Raw genomic sequence first — 22,527 nt, forward strand, 5'->3', positions numbered from 1 at the left:
CAATGCAGTAAGTGAGTACCTGGATAGAAAAACGCACAGTGGAACACTAAGTAATCCATTGACCTCCCCAGACTTCAACATTATCGACTCATTGTGGGATCATCTAGAGAGAGAACAGAACAAAAAGTAGCCAACATCCAAAAAGGAGCTTTGTCCGTCACGAGGCTCGGAGAACTATTCCTGAAGACTCCCTGAAGAAATTAAAAGAACACTTTCCTAAGACAGTTCAGGCTGCGTTGAAGGCATTTAAACCAAATACTGACTTTCAAATTCATTGCCATTGAATCTTTGCCCAATACACTGGATTTCAGTGTATGTTTCACATTTCAATATATCATTGCACCATTCCCATTTTCCAGCAGAGCACAGAGAAATGAAGAGTGGCTTAAGATTTTTGCACCGTATTAATCAAAATGCTGAAAAGATAAGGATAACCCACTTTTCCCCATTTTAAGATGGGTATAAATTTGAAATTACATTTTTTTTAGAAAGGACATTTGAATTAATTCGGGGGAAAAAATGACATTCATTGATAATAGAAAATAAGGATTAATTCCTGCACCATGATGAGTAGGCCATTTTCTACAATTTCTACTTGATAATTTTCAGGAGAGTAGTGGCTCTGTATTATAGCCTATCATCTGCCACCAGTGTAAGTAAAAGATAAATTATTCTCGCTGGGAAGTGAATGACCTTAGGTTCTGCATTTCTACCCTTCAGCATATTGGTTCATTACACCGAGCCTGTCGTCTGCTTTATGAAATTTTCTGCTTTCAAGAGCTCCTATTAGCCTTCACTGTGACACAAGACAGATGTGATCATTCTGTTCATCTGTTAATCATGGTTGTGATTCTCTATCTGATTGAAATTCTCAAAGAAAAGATGAGGAAGGTGTTGTAGGAAAGAAGAAGAAATGCTTGTCTTCCTCTATCTGTCTGTTCCACCCGGGCCAGCAACTCAAGTATGAACTGCAGCTGTCTAAATGGATACACAAAACGTATCCAAACATCTCTCATCTCATGGGAGTTTGCTTACTGACCTGACATTCAGCCCTACCTTTATTTTCCATTTCCAGAAACGGGTGTGGAAAATCTTTCAAAAAGTGAACCAGAACAACAGGGAAAATGGAACAGCATAGTCTTGTTTTGTTTTTTTTTGTTTTTTTTGTTTTTTTTTAAAGAAGTGTAGGGTAAAAAACTGGAGAGAATGCAGAGAAAGTGACCCACACACTTCCATCTCTCTGACATGACACAATGGAGGATGTGAGAGAGCGGAAGCAGACGTTTGCTGCCTGGGTTAAAAAAGCAGCGCAGGACCAATTGTCCCTGAGAATGACACAGAGCTCCAAAATACGGTCTTTTAGTTTGAACATTTTGTCCAAACTAAAAGCCTTGACGCGCTACAGAAATCTGGTGGTCTTATTCTCAAATGCCAACCTACAGTTAAACACAGAAGTGCAATATAAACATATGTTCTGCAATGCTTGGATAACTGGAGGGGAAGCTGAGGACAGGAGTTTGAGTGAAGCCTTAGTCATATATACTAAACTACACATAAAATACCTGAAAGAATATGCTATCAACCAGCTGGCAATTAACTCTGATTTGTACATACTAAAGTTACTGATTAAAAATCCCCAGCACCTAATAAGCACTTTTAGATTATATTTTATTCATTTGTTTTTGGCGAGTTGTTTAAAAGCAATGCCCCTCACCCCACCCCCACCAAGCTCATATTATGTCTTTCAATTAGTTTTAGTCAGCAGTGCAGAAGAAATACATCACATCAGTGCAGAGACCGGAGCTGTGTCCCACACTGTTTTCTGATGACAGAAACAATATAGCCAAGCCTTTATGTTTTTCAAAGTAGTGTAGTAAAAAATATGGCATTATGTTGTTAGAGCACAACAGAAATTTATAGCGCAGTTTACTGTATATAAGATTACTGCACACAGATTGGTATGAATAATAAAAAAGCCATGTTTACAGGGCGTATCTGTTCAGGGTTAGGCTGTGTCTTCTAATAGGAAATGTTTATCATGGTCTCTGTTGCTGTTGGCTCTAGAAGCGAAGTAATCATTGTTAATGGATCCCTTTGTTTCTGCCGCCTACAGAAAGGAAGCTCGTGACTTTTGCTTGACTAATATTCCACATGTGATGACCTGAGCTGTCCAATTTTCCTAATCAAAACTTGTCTGGGAATCATGTGCATGGGGTCTACAGGTTACACAGAAACCTCATACTCTGAAATTTAATGTTGTTTTAATTATTGCTCCATTAGGCCTTACTCTTGTTTGGCTTTTGTTTCTACAGTGACGAACAAGAAACCATCCCACGTTTCAATCACAAAGGTGAAGCAGTTCCAAGGATCATCTGCCTTTGTAAAAAGGTCACAGTGGACAATTGACCAGCTACGGCAGGTCAACGGCATTGACCCCAACAAAGTATGTAATTTCCCTTCTCCTTTCCCAGTGAACACAAGTATTGCTAATTCAAAGCATGTTGCTATGTACTCCGTTCTCAATTTTCTTATAGTTACTTCTTGTTCCTTTTCCCTTACTACACACTCTCACTTCTTATTGGTGTCTCCCTTTCACTGCTGTTCCAAGGACTGTCCGGAGTTTGACCTGATGTTTGATACCGCTTTCGATCAGTGGGTTGCTGGTTCATCAGGGGAGAAGTGCACCTTTATCCAGATTCTCCACCACACCTGCCAGCGTTACAGCTCAGCACGGAAGCCAGAGTTTGTCAACTGTCAGTCCAAACTGCTAGGGGGTAAGACGAAAAAAAAAAAAAAAAACCTTTTCAAAATTCACTGGCTCTACAGCGCCAGACTCGCTGCTATCATGCTGTGCTGTAAGCCAGTCTGAATCTAATTATGTATGATGACAAACAGCACCTGGTGTGTATGAAAATGCATGCTTATTCCTCGTACACAGCATCTGTTGGGCGCTCTGCTGACGTGAGGTCAAAGAGGATGTCCAACGAAATATATCAGTTGTGACTCAAAGCGTCTGGCACAGATCAGCTGGTTTTACAGCACATATAAACACACACTAGAACACTAAATAATAATTTTCCCTATTTTAACACATTTTGCTGTGTGCCTGATGAGAATCATTGTTTTTGAATGATTTTTACCCTTTAAAATAACTCTGACACTGATATTGAATCAGTGAGCAAACACTCAACTGAACACTAACCGCTGTTTTTAAAATTAAAAAAAAAAAGTGTATTTCATGCCCAACTAACAAGCAAGGAGGTGCTGATCAAACGAGTCATTGCATAATCAGCTGCCAAATGTTTTCACCATACTTGGTAATTTCCCTGCCGTAAGAGGTTTGTTTAATGTAGGTGGGTTGTGGTGATGGTAACAATGCAGCATCCTGGGTGGCTTAATCAGATATTGATCTGTTTTTGCCTCCAAGTTTCATCTTTGAGAACTGCTCAGCCTATTGTATTATTCATAGAAATATTTATGAAAACGCATTCCCCAGCTGACCCGTGTGTTGTGTCCTCCTGCACAACCCATAAAGAAATCTGCTACCGGAAATAGATATTTCTGAAAAACAGGACTTTTTGATTGTGAATCTTATGAAAAATCTATAAATAATAATGACTGAGAGTTCCTGTGATTTGTGGTATTCCTTATGTACGTCGCCTCATGATATGAAAGGGCCAGTTTTGTGAATTTGTAGGTTAAAAGTTAAAAAGTGTTATTGGCTATATAGTAGAATGTAGGGACTAATGACTGAAATATAAATTATGTGTATAATGACACTGTAGTTAATTTCAGATTTGTATTGTTCCCATATTTCTTACTGTGCGTGGGAGCCCATCATCTATTCATTGATGACAAACCTGCCAGTTCTTCTCAGCATTGTTATATTGCCATGACTTTCCTCCTACTCTGAAATATATGCTCATATTTAGCTCTCTTCAAATGAACTTGGGGTGTTCTTTTTATGGGTAGGTGGGAAGGTAGTGGTGTACCAAAGAGCATTAACCCAGGGTTCATAGAGTAGGATGCATTATGTACTGCAAATGTTGCATATCAAATACATGCCTTCGGTGTTTTAGAAAATTACAAGGCCCTGTAGCATTGATTTTACCATACAAAGTTTAATAAATCTGAGGAGTGTAGCTCTGATATAAATAGTATAGTATTCATGATAGAAATATTTCAAATACAGTTTTATACATGCAAAACTGGTAGTTGTAAAAGAAGCTATTGACCATGTAGCAATCTGATATGTAACCATCATCTGTAGAGGAAGCTTTAGCGTGATGGATCAAAAACTTCACCATAACAGGATGAACAAAGAGGATACTGCCAGTCCTGTCCACTCCAGTTTAAGTCTCACACCAGTGCAAAACAAAAATCATGACGCTGCTCAGGTGTGGGACCATAACTGTGGGAGACTAACTACAGCAATACCTGAGATGGCAGAGTCCTATAAAGACAAAGGTAGAAATGTGAGGCAGATAATTCCAGTGTTGCTAGTAGTTAGTAGCAATCAAGCTCCAAAGCAGTGCATATGCAAATATATTGATTTGCATTCCTGCAGATGGTGTGATGTGCTGTCATTAAAGATGGCAAAGGTAAAGCATGATATTAATACACAGTAAAAAGTGTTTTCTCATGCATACCCCAAATGTAAAAGGTAATGTCAGGTTGCGTTCGAGCATTGTTTAACATCTTCTTGATGATGATTACATGACACTACAAAAGTTCTTTGAAAGTAACAAACGGATGTAAATACTGCTTATCCATGCAGTGCCTTTTAACACAACCATCATTTCAAATGATGTTTAGTCTGATAATGATGTAGTGATGAATTAAAGTGATTGAAAGATTTCATATCATGATTCATTTACATTTGCATTTTTTTTATTTGTTATTTAGATCTTGAGCAACTTTGAACCTTACCCTGTATGTATATTTATATTTTTGTTAGATGTTTTATATTATTTTTTCGTTTCTTCCTATCTTTTTTTAAAAGCCTTCTCTCAGAACATTACGGTTCAGATGCATGGGCATATGTTTTTGATCCTTGATGAGGCATGTAATCAGTGCAGAAATAAAAGCAGCCAGTGTGCTAATTGAGTTGTTATCAGTGCCGAGTTGGGCTGTTGCCCACATTGTTATACGATGTTGGACTCCAATTCCCACCTGTCTAACTGGCATGTATTCGTGAGTTGATTCTGAATTAATTTTGCTTCTCCTGTTTTTCCACTTAATGTTTAATGATTTCCCTTAATGAGAAATGATGGGTTAAGACTTTTCTAGCAAGACCCGAACACCTGGTGTCATTATGTGCAATTTCTCAGAATGTTTTCACCTCAAAAACCAAGCATATTTTCATGAGAATGAATGGAAATCCTTTGCAGTTAGCCTAATGCAGTTTCGGGTCAGTGTTCAACATTTGCAGAGTTCAAACCTAATGCTTCCTCTAATATGACCTTTGCAACTCGAACAGTGTTAGGTATTCATGCATAAAAAGGTTCAGTGTCAGAGCTGTTGTGTTGCACAGGGTGAACATGCAAGTTCCATACAGAAGAGCTTTAGCCATTCATCTGAAACTGTTCACAGAGATGCATGAAACTGTCAGTGTTTCTTTGTCTTTTGTTTGCCCTGTGTCAGTATTTTATGACTGAGCCATGATTTACACAAACAGTTTTTCCTCGAAAAAACCAGACTGACAGTAATTTGAATTTTTACGCCTTAATTGTAGCCGGGGGCACTGAATTTTTCCAGCTTGGGCTGCTAATAATTATGAAGTACAAATGTTTGTGTGTCATTAGTTTAGGCAAATTTGTGTTAGTCTATAATTGTGACATGGACAAACATCAGACCACATTTTATGGCTCATTAATGATCAGTGCTGAAAATATTTGTAATTCCAAAGTGTTTCCAAACCTTTTCGTTAAACTTTATTTCTTCAACACTAAATACATTTTATACAGGATTAATCGTGTGACCCATTTATACATAACCAAACTCTAACTGCATTAGTTTTTAAAAAAAAGAACTGAACACTTGTGTGCTTAACACAATAATCCAGTCCCTCTCATCCAATTCCAACCTGCGTGTTTTAACAAAGCTGATCATGACTTTTGATATTCTCTTGTCACAGAAGGCCAAGATGTAGGTTCAGTCATTTTCCGTTGCAAGGTCTTTTTGAACAGAAGGAGGAAAGAATTTGTTTCACATCAAGGTCATCTGCTAAGACGAGGTAAGCGCTAAATTAAAAGTCCCGCACCCTTATAGTTGAATAACTTGCTCCACCCAATTCTAGATATGACCTAGACCTCAGAAAAGATATCTTCTATTAATCAGTGATGAGTTCCGCTTATCACCAGGCTTGAGGAACTACAGTATCTTGTCTTCCTCCCATCACTTCCAACCGGTCACGGCTGATGGCTGCTCAGGAAGGAGCAGGAGGTTTCATGAAGTGGGGAGTTTTTCCTTCCCACCATTGCCAAGTGATTGATCAAAAGGGGGTTGTTACCTTACCATATAAAGGCTCCTGTTGGTCTCCTTGGTCTCATGTCGACACAATAGGAGTGTGTTTTAATTTTCTTGCTAATAACTGAACAAATGGGCACAAATTGAAGTAAAAGCCAGCAACGCAGTCTCTTAGTAAGGTGCTGCACCACTAGATGAGTAAAGTGATTCAGCATGTTTTTACAAGTCTTACAATTCTGTCCAATTTTTTTGTAATGGTGGAGATACAATTTAAGGCTTGTGGTTTTACTTTACCATAGGTGTACAGTGTAAGTATTGATTAATGTGATAGAAAACATTTTCATGCTCATTAAACCGCACAGTTTTACATTTAAAAACACAAAAAAACACACCCAGTCAGGAAAGAGATGTGTTGATTTGCAAAAACTATTCCCTCCTAAGGGAGGGTTATTGGAAGTTGGGCCAAACCACGCCAGCAAATTGCTTCTTAAAGCACAGCAGTGCTACTAAATCAACTCAAGAGTCAAGGATTCAGTTTTTTCTGTAATTTATCATCCCTCTGCTGTAGTTACACTTTGAAATCTGACTACAATAAATAGTTAATTCCTGTCTGAATGAACAAACTTGTAACTCGTACATGTTATTTTTTTCCTTGAAAGCCGTACAGAGAGCCATGTTTTATACATTTCAAGTGAGTACAAGGACATTGCTTTCAGTGGCATGTGTCCCTGTATGAGATGTACATTGCTGGAAGGGATTTTGAGTTTATATCCAAAGGTTATATGAGTTATGTTCGCTGTCCTTGGCCCCTCTAACAAACTGTGTACATGGTCACTAATGAAATCTGTGCAGAGGTGCAGTATGTGTATTTAAAAAATCATTACAAAATGTTGGCTTTTTTAAATTTGTTTGAAATTGTTTTTCTTTGAAACAGGGCTCACTGATGAGGTGATATACTTGAACAGCATATAGAAAACATGAGCTTTTGGAAGTTGAACAAAATATTAACATTTTTTATGAAAAAAGAAAGCAGACCCCCTGGCCTCAGCCCCTTTACCAGAAAACGCCTTGCAGGTGTTATTGCCTGCAAGGTGTTTTCTGGGAAAGGGGTTCTTTAACTTTCAATTGATAAAACTTTGATAGTGCTGATAATGAAATGTTTGAAGCGTTCCTTGCATACACTGCCCACAACATTGCAGTCTGAGCATTTGTGTAAGCCATTCTATAACACATTTCATCTTTTCATAGTCTTAATGATGTATTAATAACTCACTGCCATAATTTGATTCAGTGAAGTAATCCCAAACCCTGATACTTGAGTTGGTATGAGGTTCTGCTGAAAAGTTGTCTTTGGTCGGCTCCAAGCTGTGACCAGTATATTTAAATTAAAGGTCCTTGCCTGCACCTGTAATTTTATTCAGACTTTCGTTTTAGACTACAAAGACTTTTCCCTTGCAGATCTCGTAATGAAATTTGGGAGTTCTTTAGAGACAAGTAGTCCGTTTTTTGGCATACACAGCCCCTTTTTGCCTTAGAGATTCCTTTAGATCACAGTATGATGACACCAGTCACGTTGGTAGCAAAGATAACAGCACACTCTGGATGTCAAAGGTTGAAATAAGACATGTTCCCTAGGTTGGTCCCTATTGAGATACTAATCTTTTGCCCTTAATCTTAAAACCCTTGGATTGAAGGATTTGGTTGTGACAAATGGCAGTGGTTTCGTCAATTTTCCTGTTTGTTTGTTTTTTGTAATCACTTAAATGATAAAAATGTAAAATCTCAGATTACAGTGTTTTGTTGGAGAATGTCAGAAAAGCCAACAGTTTTCATATGATGTATTTCTTTTCTTCAAGAGTGTAAATAACAATCTGGGGTTCAAAGGTAGCACAATGACAAAGTGCTTCTTCCCTAATTGTTTCCTCAGTATAGTCTCCACTCCTGTGAAGCATATTACAAATTAGCATTTAAGCTTAGTAAAGACTGTAATCATGGAAATTATGGCTGGTAATGCATTGTGTGATGCTAACATTAATCTGCTGATTAATGCTGCTGCGAGTAGGCAGTTCATGAATACCTAGTAGCTATTTTTCTGTCAGTGCTGGCGCAGTTCTGTGTTACATTTAGGATTTAGTACTTTGCTGAAGACTTTTTAAACAGCTTAACTGTGACTAACCTAAAGGCCAACTGTTCAAACAAAGGTCTGTCCTTTGCCTTCATGAAAACAAGTTGTGGCATCATTCAGGGTTCACGTCCCAGAATTAATGCACACATCTGTAGGATGCATAAATACTGGTAATAAGATCATTTTTAAACTCATGGACTTGAAAACAAACTCTAAACAACTTAAGGTTCTGAATTCTGGAGAATAAATAAAAAGCAGAAAATTTTGGAACTTGAAATAAAGTGATGTTATTTGATATGCAGGGTATCCAGTATGCATTTTATTGTAAGTAAGTGCTGCCTGAGGTGGGTGGGAAGTCGGGTACAGATACTTAAAGGAGCTGGAGGGAGTGAGTATGCTTGATTAAATGGAGATTTGGGGGGTGAAAATCTAATAGAAGAAAGTAATTTGACCATGGGGAAAAGGTGCAGGATGAATGTGTGGAACAGTGATTGGATTAAAAAAGAAACTGGATAACTGGCTATAGAGAAATAATAAGTGTACATCTGGAGCCAAGGGGATGTGCCCTTCTTGTTTGAACCTCAGCTATATTTTCATTATGCTGCGGTGGGTAATGTCAAGATTTGCATTAATTAAACTGCAGCGGGGGGGGGTTGGTTATCTTGGAGTAGGAGCAGCATAGCTGTGCCTTTAGGCTCCTAGGAAGTCTGTTTTATGATTTTCATCCATCATTTTGTACATCATTCTTTTGTGTCTAAATCATTTGGTATGAGGGCTTTACCTGCCATGCTCATTTTCTACACAACAAATGTAACCTTTGGGGAAAACATTGACACGTATTAAGACATTGTTTGACTGATCCACATATAGAAGAATGTAAAGTATTTAATGTTTGGAGCATTTTTCTATTTCTTGGAAGCTTTACTTACTCTGTTTAAAGCTGCTTTTGGCCTTTATAATGTATTTAGCTCTTTGATTTAGTTCTTTCCACTGGTACACACACACACACACACACACACACACACACACACACACACACACACACACACACACACACAGACATCCACGATACTCTTTTTAATCCAAAAAAATAAATTGAAAGGTGTCCTTTTATCACAAAAACATTAAAATTGTTAATACATTCAGTTTAAGATAAACTATTATCAGAAAATTGCAGTTACAATACAAAAATGCATTTTATACTCATAGCATCCTTCACACACATCCTTGTTTACCTTGTTTTACCTTTTTTGTTTTAATTTTTAAAAACAGGAATATAGGATAATATTGGTATCGGAGTTAGTTTTTTGTATTATCAAAATGGTTGTATTTGTATTTTTTAGTTGTTCTCATTTTTTTTCTCAGTCTAATTCCAGGTACTTTCTACAATGGGTTTGCTCATTTCAGTTTGAAGATGTTTCACCTTAGTTTAGTTTCAGTGCTACTTTTGAATGTTTTGTGGTATTTTTAGATTTGGGCAAATTTAAGAAGTTTAGAATGAATGCTGTATTACAATACAAATGTAATACATTTTGAAGATTCAGTCATGAACATCCCTAATGCCAAGGATCTTCTTCAAGCAGGTGTGATGCAAACATGACCAAATTAACAGAGTAAAACTGAAGGTATTTGCTGTTTTTATTCTTATTTTAATGTTGTGAGTACACAGTATTGTTTAAGTTTTTGTTAATCTGCTTTTTACTTTTCTTTGAATTAGTGAAAAAAAAATTCACATATTACTTTGTTTTGGTAATTGTGATTAACACAATAGAAAAATGCAAAGAAGCTCTATACAAGATGAAAATGGGTTATTCTGTACTTCAGAGTCAAAATGCTGGTGATATAGGTGAAACTGAGCATTAAGCATTGGCTGCACTTACCAACATCCTTGACAGTACATTTTATATTTGCATGAATAACACCAGCCTCATTCATAATATCTCATTGGAGCTGTTATGCGCACGCTAATGCGTAACAAATGACTGCAAAACATTCTCTCCCCTAAATCACCCGCACACACATTATACCCTACAGCTTTATTCTAACAGACTGACAGCCTGAAATATTAAAAGCACTCCAGCATGGATCTTTTGTGTCCAATCTTATCAATCCCATGTATTGTAATAGTAAATGTGACTTGGCTGTCAGCATCTTGTGAAGTGTATCTGACATGCTCTTGTTGATAACTATCAGGCTATTTTCTTTGCCTCACAGCAGCGCAGGCTGTAATCTGCTGCTTACAGACAAAGTGGAAAAGGAAGGGTTGACTTTGAATTATCCCACCACCCCACACCCCACTTCCTTGTTATGTTTGCCTTTGCTTGTAGTTTTTATTTTTCTAGAATATTTTGCCAGCAAACAGCTTGCCTTTTTTAGCCTCCATTGTTTGAGAAACCCTGGCTGATCATGTTGATTTCTGTGAGTAAAATAACCAAATGCCTTCGACATTGTCGAGACAGGCGCGTCATGGGTTTAGCAGATTCAGCGCTGTGACAGATTGACAAATCTTTACAAAAAGCTCCTCTTTAAGATTTACTAGTGCGACATCAGTGTCATAATAGGAGATACTTTAAACTTCAGCTTCATTAAAATTCATTTTGAATTAAAACCCTTCTTTGATATCTTCTTTTTTGATAACAGTGGCTGATCAGCTTCCACTTCAAGTGCAGACACTAGGCTCAGAGCAGCACAACGATGGCACCACATAACATAATCTACTCCTACACATTTCATTTGGCTTCTGATACTGCACCTCCTATCAAAAACCCTCCAGAATGTCTCCACCCTGTCTTTTATCTGAGTACTTTCTACAGCCTGTGTTGCAGCCTGCAACACCTCTCTGGGAACAGAGGAAAAAAAAGGGACGTGATATTGGTGGGGAGACAAATAAATAGATATATTTATTGAGTCTGCATGGTGTTGGGTGGTTGTGAGTGTTGGGGTTATATTGAGGATGAAGGGAGTATTAGTCCCAGGGCTTCCCTGGAGGAGGAGAGGATTAAGAAGAATCTGTCTGAAGGTGAAAAGGTCTCATCCTTTCTAGTGAAGAGAATATATTTCCTAGGAGAAAGTATATTTTCAGCAAAGTTTTTTTTTTAACTTAAAAAAAAAAAGGAAATCAAATGGGGAGTGCATGATAATGACAAAGTGTAGAAATGCACTCTGGCAGTGGACAGAATTTAAAATGTAGACATTATACTAAATAGAAAAGGAGGAGGTATGCGGCTCTTTTCTTCCGAGGTCCAGATGTGTTTGCCACATTGACTGTGCTTCATTTACTGTAATTTAAAGAAAATTGAAGGGAAAACTTGTGTGTGTTTCCATTTCATTTAGCGTGCACACGAATGGGTGTAAACATCTATACTCACATCCATCTGTGTGCTGCAGTACTGATACATCTCTACATAAATTGCTTTGACTGTCAAGTTAACTTCTTTTGAAGGAGCACCAGCTGGCCTCACTGTCTGCTTTTGGGCTCTCATATAATCACTGAAGTAGGTGACTACCTGCCTTGATGCCAGAGGATGTACACTACCTATATTGCACTTTCCTGTGAAAAAGATAGAATCAGGCTTATCAGAAGCCTAATTGCACTCAGTACTTCCAAGCTTTACTCTGTGCTGTTGGCTCAACCTGATTATATGCATATTTTTTAATATTATATATTATCATTTTATGTCTGTTTTTAATTAAGTTCACTCACCTGACCTTTTTGATGGTTGTTAACAGATCAATGCCCAAAAAAGACAGAATGATCCAAAGTTGTGTTATATGTTATGCTACAGTAAAGCTGCCTTTATTGTCGTTTCCTATTTTCTTATTGTTCAGTGATGTTTGGTAGTGGACCGTCTCACCACAGAGTGAAAGTTCCATTTTAACTCCAGGAGAATTGGGACAAAGCAGTATGAGGTGAAAATGTTTAAAAAAAAGAGTGCAGACATTTCCCTTAAATTACATCAGTATAAAATGACAAATTATATAGCAGTGTGACTGTTCCACAAAAAGAAAACAGCAGGAAGATTGCTGTTCCTAGTCTAGTTGTTATAGTAGTGCATAATGGCAGCACTCCCAATGTGTGGTAGATTAATGGCTTGTCAGAGGAAACATCCTCAGGGCTGCCACAGCTATCTGAAGATGTGCTCTGTGTCTTATATCCACTACGGGTCTCCAGGGTAGCCCATGCCGCCGAGCACATATCTGTTTGTTATTATGTTGTAGTTTAGGGAGAAAAAAAAAAGGCAGCGCAATCACAAAGCTGTCCACGAAAGTTTCAAATTGAAGAAAAGTAGTGCTGAATGTCCCCAAGAATAACCCGCTTTCCTGAAGGAAACATTACATTCGGAGTTACTTGTGTTGCAGTTGCATTCTTTCAAGTTGGGGAAAGGTTAATTTCCCTTGATCCTACCTTGAAGTAAATCAGCTTTGAAGAAAATTCATTAGGCACCTTCCCACACTGCACCTGTTTGAAGCCATTTTGTTTTTCATGGTTTTGTCTTCCACAATTAACACTGAGGCTTAGGGTCACTGATTGCACAGCCCTGAGCTGATGTCGCCAGTTCTTTCATGACAGCTAATCTGTTTACATTATTTTTTCTTCTCTTTTCCCCTTGTCTTTTCACTCCTTTTTTGTTGTTGTTGCATTTGCTTGTCTTTTTCCTCCCTTGCCTACGTTTTGGCTTGCTTCTTCTCTCCTACCCTTATCTGCAGGTAACAGTATACTACACTCAGCTGCAGACAGTGTGACGAGTGCTGTACAGAAGGCCAGCCAGGCTCTGAACGAGCGTGGTGAGCGATTAGGCCGGGCTGAGGAGAGGACTGCAGACATGATGAACAGTGCTGAACAGTTTGCTGTCACTGCACACAAGGTGAGTCCATTTGTTACTAAGATGCATTACAATACGTAACCGCAAGGTGGGATTACTATTTTAATGTAGTACGCTGGAATTCTGACTTTGAGATGTTGCAGAATTACCAGTCATTATTGATGAAGATGAAACCTTTTCCAAAACCTGAGCATGTCTGCTCTGTGAAGATAATCATTTTTTCCCCCCTTCATTGACCCCATTTCATAGTTCTCTATAGGGTGTTCCCTCACTCTGCCTCAATCCCACATCTCTTCTTCGTCAGGAAAACTAATTGCATGCTGTTTAATGAGGCTATTAGTGCATGATCTTTTATTTTTATTACTTCAAAACAAGAGCAAATATTGTATTGCTTTGTAACGAGCACACCTGATTGTGATCATCATATATCTAACAACATCGTAAATCAGACGCCTCGGGTTTGCAGCTTGCTGTTCAACAACACCATTCACTGACAGGCATATGATTTCTGGCCATAGTGGGATATCATTGACTTTAATAGTAAAGCCATCTGCTACCTTTTGAAGTTGAATGATGCATGGCGCCTTGTAAGCCACGGTGAGATAATTGAAAGACATTTGAAGAGTATTGCATGGCCCTCTCACAGCTAAAAGATGTGTTTCCCTGCTGTGAGAAATTACAAAAACTGTAATAACCACAGGGAAATAGCTTTGGTGGTTTTAGAGCATGACTGCACAACCCCCACGAAGAATTTTTCATTTTTGTTTCCCATTTCACTTGATGCCATGAGCATCGAGTGAAATGTGTTATGAAATATGTTTGAAATATGTCATGTTTCAAACTTGTCATTTGTCTTGCACGTTATCAAGATTCATGCCGTTGCCTGCCTGAAATCCTCAGTTGAAAGCGTTTTGGTAACCTTAGAGACAGATAAAAAGTCTTGTCTTATTCTGTTTGAGGATGACTTTGAGAATGGATTGGCTGGCTGGAATGTGAAGGATTTGGGTTTTTTCTTCCTACATTTTAACATTAAGCATCTGTACTGCTGCGAGTAGGTCACCTTGACTCTTCGTCTGAGTCCACTTCTGCAATCCCTTGTTGACAGCTACATAGCTGCACTCTTCAGCTTTAATCTGAACCCCTCATTTTTGTGTGCTACTTTACTGCCCCCACTTGATGGATGTGTAGAATTCTCCTCATTATTTAGTACCAACCTGTAGTCTTTCTGTGTGTGCGTCTTCCACACTTTTCTTGCATTCTCTCACTTTATTGTCTTTCAACCCTACCCAAATGTTTCTACAGCTTGCCATGAAGCACAAGTGTTAGACCACTGCCAAAACCAACTGGGCTAAGGGAGGGTCAGCAATCGCCAGTTGCTGTACAGGAGAAGGATTCCAGATTTTATTCTTTGTAAAAGTTTTAATATGATTAAAATTTGTTAACAATGTTAACATTTTAATGTTTTGGGTTACTGTACTCCGGTGCTTCTCGTTCCTAAAGACGGATCGTGCAGGGGACCGAAGAGAGGTAAACAAAACTGCTTGACGCTGTCAACTGAATGTTTCATGCTTCTGTTTGCCAAAAAAAAGTTACAAGCCACAGCTATGACTCTACTTGATAATGACAGTCACTCAAGACACTTCCTCTTTTCGTTCGCTCACACACAAATGAGAGCGTACACGTGTTGCCAAATCATCATCGGCAATTACTCCCTCCCAAGGAACAGCTTGGCTCCCATTTATACTGGTTATTTATGAGAGCTGCGGTAATTATGAAGTCTTAATTTATGAGTGAGGGCGCCCTCTGATTGCTCGACTTTGGATTGGCTGCCAGTATATAACATATAAATAAGACACATATGTAAAAATAGCCTAGATTTGATGCCTAAGTTGTATTTTAATAGATATTTGTGGGAGTGGGAAGTCGAATGAAAGGGATGATCACATTTCTGTTTGACATTTAATGTTTCCTTTTCTGCTCTGATTTCTGGACATTAAACTCGGACCATAATTTCAAAATCTATCAAAACAGTATTAGTTTAAAAAAAAAGTTTAAGATATGATTTCATAAACTGCTGATGAGACTGAGTGATGAGTGGTTTGGGTGACAAGATATAAAAATGTTGAAATATTTTTCCCTCTTGTTATGTGTCTGTCATTGAAAAACAACCTAAACTACATGGAATAGATTTTGGGAAGTGTACTTGAAGATTTCATTTAAAGAATAAGCTTTTAAAGTATATGAATTACTCTGTCTAATACTTTATGTTAACAGGGGTAATTCAGTAAGCCAGCTTCTGCACTGTAAAAAGCAACATGTAATTCTTCTTCTACTATTATCTCGGTGTCTGTAGAGCTAATTTGTCCCTGAACATGGGGATGCTTTGAAACTGATCCTGGCTGTATTTCAACTCTAAACTCTTCAGTAGTCATACCTTGTGCTTATTGTGTAACTTGGGTTGGTCATTATAATATGTATGCTGATAAAGGACAAAATGTCTTAAATAACAGCAGTGGCGTGTGGTAGTTTTGTCTTCTTTTAGTTTTTTCTTTTTCGTTTGTTTCTTCTTTTTTTTTTTTTTTTTGTTGTTGTTCAATCCGCTCACTGTTCGTAACGTTGGCTTCTTTGATGGCAGGACACCGCCCTCACGCTTGAGATGTATTTGATTCTTTTATATTTTCAGTTTTGTAATTCATGATGTTACAATGCACTGACGAACCTTATCTTGCAGAACACAGAGTTCACTAATGAAATGTTCCGGTTGCCTAACAGTTGTGTGCTTTTATTCCTCTAACACTTTTGATGTTACTTGTTTTAATAAAAAAAATAGATATAAAGACAAATTTATATTATTCTGTGTCCTTTTTATAGCCAACTCGAGCAGTTCAGTCAAATAGTGGAATCAAAGTCCATGATTTTATGGACTGCTGTTTACCGTTTTGGATTTAGCTCACATTGTTGTTTCCGGCTTGTAAACAGAACACTGCTACAAAGTTTAGTGTCTCAGAGGTCTTTATGCCATTTTCGCTGATGTTCACAGTTCCACCTCATCTTTCATCATCTATAATACCGTAAGATATGAAATAAAGTCCACTTCACAATCACAGTAAAATGCTTCCTTTTTTTCCTTTTGTGGCCTCTTTTTATGTCTCTCACCTCAGACTGCTGAGGTTAAACTCCAAACCCTATAAGCACATTGCAAGCACTGAAGAAAAAAAATGCATATTTTTATATTGTCTTTGCATTATATTTACTTAAATATAGACTTTAAGTCAAACTATTGCATTCTGTAACAACCCACCTCTTTGGAAACAGAGTTGTGTGGTTGTTTTGCTACACATTCCCAATTAAGTAGCTTCCTTTGAAGGTGACTGAAGAAGATGTTTGTAGCTTTTATTACAACTGAATGAAATAATCTGTATTACAAGTCATGAGGAGGTATTTTAAACAAACGCAGTGATGCTCCAAAAGTTTAAAATAATTGATTGGAGGTGAAGACAATGCTTCCGTGAGTAGGGAAACTTTTGGCATTCATTGGTGTTTGTCGTCACTTTAAAACTAATAAATATAATTTTTACATTTGATTCGTTTCTCTTGTTTCAGTTGCAAAGGGTAAGTTGACTATAATGGCAGAAAGTCTAGACAGTCTAAGGCTGATAGAACTAATCTTTAAAATTCACTGACCCCAGTCTGGAACATGGGGTCAGAAAAATGTGATGGAAACAAATGCACCGCACTAATAAATACATCCGAGGATGTATTTAGACATTTTTCACTGCAGCCATTTTAACATAAAACAGTTGACATGGGTCTAATCAAGTGGTTTTCAAGCAAACTGCTAATAGTAAGTTTTTATAATTCTTATTTTAGCATTCTTAAGCATTACTGATGTTCTGTTTGGACTCTAAGGTCCCCCTATTGGAACTGCTCAGCATATTTTAATGACCTTTAAAAACATATATATATTACATATATATATTTTTCTTTGGGTGGCAGTTTGGGAATAAGGTTTGAGTTTTGGGAGAACATTTCCAGGATAAAACCATGAGGGAGATGAGAACTTCAGAAAGAAACATTCAGCTAAACAGGTGGAGGTGGTTCTCCGAAAAGGAAGAAAGGAATTACACTAGGCAGGTGGTGATGATGGATGTAAGGTAGAACTGTAAGGGGGTGGATGTGGATTGGAAAGGGGAGAAAACAGGTGAACATGTGGGTAGAGAACAAATTAAAGGTACAGAAGCGATAGAGGTGGTGTGGAAAAAAATTTGGTGGGAGTAGAGGAAAGGAGATATATATAGAGATATAGATATATAGATATATGCACAGCAGAAGGACAGGTGACAGTGACAGAGCAAATACCTGATCTATAGCTTTAGAGAGAGCAGTAAGTGTAAGACTCACTGAAATCTGTGCACAGGACTATTACTCACTCTGACAGCACTGTGCATCAGCCCAGATTTTTGTCTTGAAACCCACCATCTCTCCTCTCTCTCCCTCTGAGCTCTAGAAACAGTGAAGTCCTTGGAAGTGTCTACTGTTTTAGCTAAGATTACAACCCGGTTCATTTGAATACTGTTTTGGATTCCATACTCATTGACAAAACATTAGGACCCTGTTACTTTTTCCACGTGTTGTTTTTAATATGTTGAAGTTTTATATCTACAAAATTGGCATTATGCTCTTTGAAAAATATATATATTTTTTTTAGTTCTTTTTACCTCTTTGTCAAATCCAGGAAAAAAAATCAAATACTTAGAAATTGTGAAGACATTTTACGTTTGATTAATACACCAAGCACAGCTGAATTTCCTCTGTACACCACTAGATGGTGTGCCAGCCTTGTAGAAAAACATCAACTCTTATTGGTTAGCATTGGAAGGGGATCAGGTGGTGAGAAGGAAGAAATGACTGAGATGTGTTCAGTATCTGTAAATGCTGGTTACTGACAAATCAGAGCAAATCACTAACCTGCAGATGGGTCGGGATTCATTTCCAGTAACAGATACATTATCAATGTAATTATGTAGGAGGTTTGTAGTGTAAAATATTGTCTTGCTTTTTTCTTTTATTAAAAAATATAATCCATATGCTGTGTTTTGTAATAACTGCTTATTACAAGCAGTAATAGAATAGAATAAACCTTTATTATCCCACGGATGAGAAAGTTCGGTGTTACACAGCTCCTGTAGCAAGGGGAATACAAAATATAAAAGGAAGACACAAAGTGGTCCTATACATAAGCAACTGAGGTTTGTATATACAGGTAACGATGTACAGAAATATGTATAGAAAAAACTGTACGGAGATATGTGTAAAATGTACAGTGAACAAACAAGCTGGTGAGTAAGATGACCAAAGGATGGTAAACTGTGTTATAATGGACTGTTAGCAATGGTAGAAGTATGCATAGATGCTGCAGTGCCACGTTATAAAAAATACCCCCTTGCAAAATTGTGTTTACAGCATAGGTGTAAAAGTATGAGTAACATGTATTTAATATATTTGGTATATTTCCTCAAATATAAAACCTCTGTGTGTGTGTGTGTGTGTGTTACATGTTTAATATACATACATATAATGTTGAATAGTTTAACTGAGGTCAGAGTGAACACATGTGCTACTTAGAAAGGCTGTAGACTCTTACAAAATCCTAAATTTTCCTTATATATATTGTAGATGAAAGGAATCATAGAATTTATTTTGAAATATTAACTGAGATGAGTCTCAGTTAACTTTTTTTTTTTCACATGTAGTGAACACTGGTGTGCATGTAACACTTTAGTAATGTATTTCTTTAGTGATCTTGGCACAAGATGGGAGAGTTTGTGCAGTCAGGTGTCACCTTGAGAGCTGCATTGACATTCCTGTCAGCCAGGGAATTTGTGTCACTTCAGCAGAGCCTTGGTGGCTGTCTGACTCTTTAACTGGCTGGCCAACCACCCTCAGGGCAACTTCTTTTTAATCTGCCAACCACCCCATAGCCGCACTGGAGTAATTACAAGTTACACCCAGAGGTTAGAAGGATGAATGAATTGGGACTGCACCTCTACTTCTCATTATCGCATACAAATCTCTGCAACGATTCCTGAGTAGACCCATTAGCCAGGACAGGATTTTACCTCAAAGTTAAAGTTTAAAATTGACATTAACTGCAGCTGTAAGGTATTCAGGATAGTGAGATGCAAAGCCGTGTGTCTGGAAAGGACTTTTACCAACTGAGTACACCAAAAGAAAAGTGCAATAAAAACTTTTGCATTGCTTTCCTGACCTAATTAGTATAATTAATATGAGTAATTAGTTTGTAATGTATTTTTGGTTATAGTTTACTTAACAGGATTAATAACAATAATCTACAGACTTTATCAGTATGTACGCAGATATAATGAAGAGTTCTAAATCCGTTATTACAAAATACAAAAATTAAGCACAGAAGTAGAATTAAACTAATGAGCTAATATTATTTGAAACTAAACTTTAAGTTTGTGTTTTCTTTTTATCTTTAGAGGAGGGATGAAAGCCAATTTTATACTGGCCTCCAAAGCCCAAGATATTAATATTAATCTGTGTTGCACCTGGTTGGTGAACATGGCACCCCCATAGTTATTTCCAGTTAATTGATCTGACATACTGTTATGGCAGAACCTACTGTTACAGTGGCCTTTTAGCTGTTGATTGGCATATGTATTATGATGGCTTTTTGCTATAGTGCTTATTTTTTGTTTGTTGTTTAAGTTAATATTTACATCAATCCAACTGCCAGGTATCCAGATGATAAGACATGTTCCTTGTTCTTTAGGGTCTGTATTTCAAAACAGTCAATGTAAATTAAAATAAGATGCACTGTGCATTGTTAAAGTATGTATTGCTAATATTTAATTGCAGTAGTTTAGTAGTAGTCTAAGTCTAGTAGTCTAATGATGAACACCATCATCATCTGCCATTATTTTAGGTAATGAAGTAGATGGTGCATAACTGTTTGCTGTCTCTGACCTGTTGACATAACCACATGCTTTATGCCTTCCTCTGTTATTTTATCCCATACCCTTAATACAGCAGCCCTCAGCTCTTCCTTGTCGGAACCAATGCAGCTGTTCAAGCTGCCTTAGCTTCCCTGCTGTTGCTGTGCTGCTGCAAGCTGCTTTGCAACCCATCTCCACCCCAGCCCCTCCTTTCATGCTGTATCTGACTTAAGTGGGCGATCGTGGCTCAAGAGTGGGCAGTTTGTCTTGTAATCGGAAGGTTGCCCGATTCGAGTCCCGGCTCGGACAGTCTCGGTCGTTGTGTCCTTGGGCAAGACACTTCACCTACCGCCTACTGGTGTTGGATAAAGGGGCCGATGGCGCGATATGGCAGCCTTGCTTCTGTCAGTCTGCCCCAGGGCAGCTGTGGCTACAACTGTACCTTGCCTCCACCAGTGTGTGAATGTGAGAGTGAATGAATAGTGGAATTTGAGGGTCTCGAAAGCGCTATATAAATGCAATCCATTATTATTAATCCTCATTTGCTGTCGCTGATTTCTGCCCCGTTTAAGTGTACAGATGAGGAAATACCAATTGTTTCACGTAATACAGTTACTTTCAACACTAAGATATGAGAACAGATACATACGGCAAGGCAGCTAAAAATAGACAAAAGGTTAAATAGCAGCAAAATAAGATGATCTTACGCCATGAAAGCAGTCAGTCAGAATACACTGTTTACCTTGGCTGTGCTGAGATATTCATAGTCACTTGTCTCCAACAAGGAGCTGCATCTCACAGACACAGAGTCAGCACATCTGATGGAAAGGAGGAGGAGGGAGTTCACAGCTACAGTCCCACCACTACTGCTGTCCAGACCCGTTAATTATTAGTGCTCCTTGTCACATGCAATTAACTGCAGTACTGTGTGTCCTGTTCGACTGGGGAGTAAAAGTGTGAGAATAAAGATTATGTTAATTGGCAGAATTAGGATTTTATGTAAGGAAACGTCAGAGACCGGTGCAGCTTGGGTCACTTCAATGATTGCCCACAGTGACTTGGCAGATATGTAGCGAAGTAAAGTGCACAACAGCTGCTTGCTCTAAATCAAGCAGCCTATCCTCCCAATTCTCCTCTCTGCCTCAGAGTTCCTGTGGAGTGCAATGTCAGCTATGCTGGAATCATCATTCATTATGCGGACATGCATTCACCTCAACCACCCCTTTCTTCCTTTTTAAAGATCAGTACTTTTATTGTTCATACGAGTTTGTCCTCACTTTACTCCTTATGTCTCCTGGATTGCCAAATACTTGGATTTGTGTCGGCTTAAGTCAAATTCTGCATTACTCTAGCAAAAGACACCTAATATAGTTTGTCGTGTTTATTAATAAACTCAAAGGGATATTTTTGAGCTGAATGGATAGACTGAAACACGTGCCTTCTGAGTAAAAATATCACCTAAAGCCCCTGAATAAATGAGTTTCAAAAGACAAATGGGAGTGGAAGGAAAAAAGATCTGCAGTGACCCACTTCCTTGTGGACCTTTTCATGCTGTTTATATTCACAATGCAGTGTACGCAGGAATATTGTTGCTACGCAAGGCACATGGCATTAGGATATTTACTGTTTTTGTGAAATAAAAAAAGAGAAAATAAATGACAATATGTGACCATGTGCATGTAATATACAACAAATAATGTATTTTGTATTAGCTGCTTTAGTGTTTATGTATGTATAACAACCCTACAAGGGATCTGATAGTATACTACTGTATGTGACATCAATATTGATTCAACAGCACTCCTTTCTAGTGTATCCAGCTGTTACCGTATTGACTTGACTGAAGAAACGGATTGGCTTTAAACAAGTGGTGACGTGCAATCTTTTCCTGCTTCGGGAGAAGTCACCTGATTCATCATAGGAATGAGGCGATCACATGAAGGAATCAGCTGTTAAATACAATCAGCATCAAAATGAAGTGTTTCAAATACAGGGAAGATAGACTGTACAATGTGCAGGAAAATTGTGTACATGTTTGAGGTTCACTTAATTAGATTTGCCATGCATTTGAATGTAAACTTAGCCTGAGATAGATTTGAGTTTAAATGTATGTACCATGAATTTCATTCACTCAGGATAAATATCATAGATT

At 37.9% G+C, this 22,527-nt stretch overlaps 1 protein-coding gene across 2 annotated transcripts in view; it reads left to right on the top strand.

Annotated features, from left to right (window-relative positions):
* The window catches only part of stxbp6 (syntaxin binding protein 6 (amisyn)), a 65,292-nt gene extending 48,764 nt beyond the window's left edge, over positions 1–16,528 (top strand). The window contains exons 3-6 of one of the 2 annotated variants that reach the window (XM_040041729.1): positions 2,313–2,443; positions 2,609–2,774; positions 13,301–13,458; positions 14,719–16,528. In XM_040041729.1, the coding sequence (XP_039897663.1) occupies positions 2,313–2,443; positions 2,609–2,774; positions 13,301–13,458; positions 14,719–14,742 (479 nt within the window). In that variant the 3' untranslated portion in view covers positions 14,743–16,528. Of the gene's footprint in view, positions 1–2,312; positions 2,444–2,608; positions 2,775–6,136; positions 12,822–13,300; positions 13,459–14,718 lie in introns of those variants that run through there. The other variant, XM_040041730.1, reaches the window with a different exon arrangement.
* Positions 16,529–22,527: the final 5,999 nt, after the last annotated feature.

The sequence above is a fragment of the Simochromis diagramma genome, unplaced genomic scaffold, assembly GCF_900408965.1.
Source record: "Simochromis diagramma unplaced genomic scaffold, fSimDia1.1 OVJJ01000304.1, whole genome shotgun sequence".
Taxonomy (NCBI): Eukaryota; Metazoa; Chordata; class Actinopteri; order Cichliformes; family Cichlidae; genus Simochromis; species Simochromis diagramma.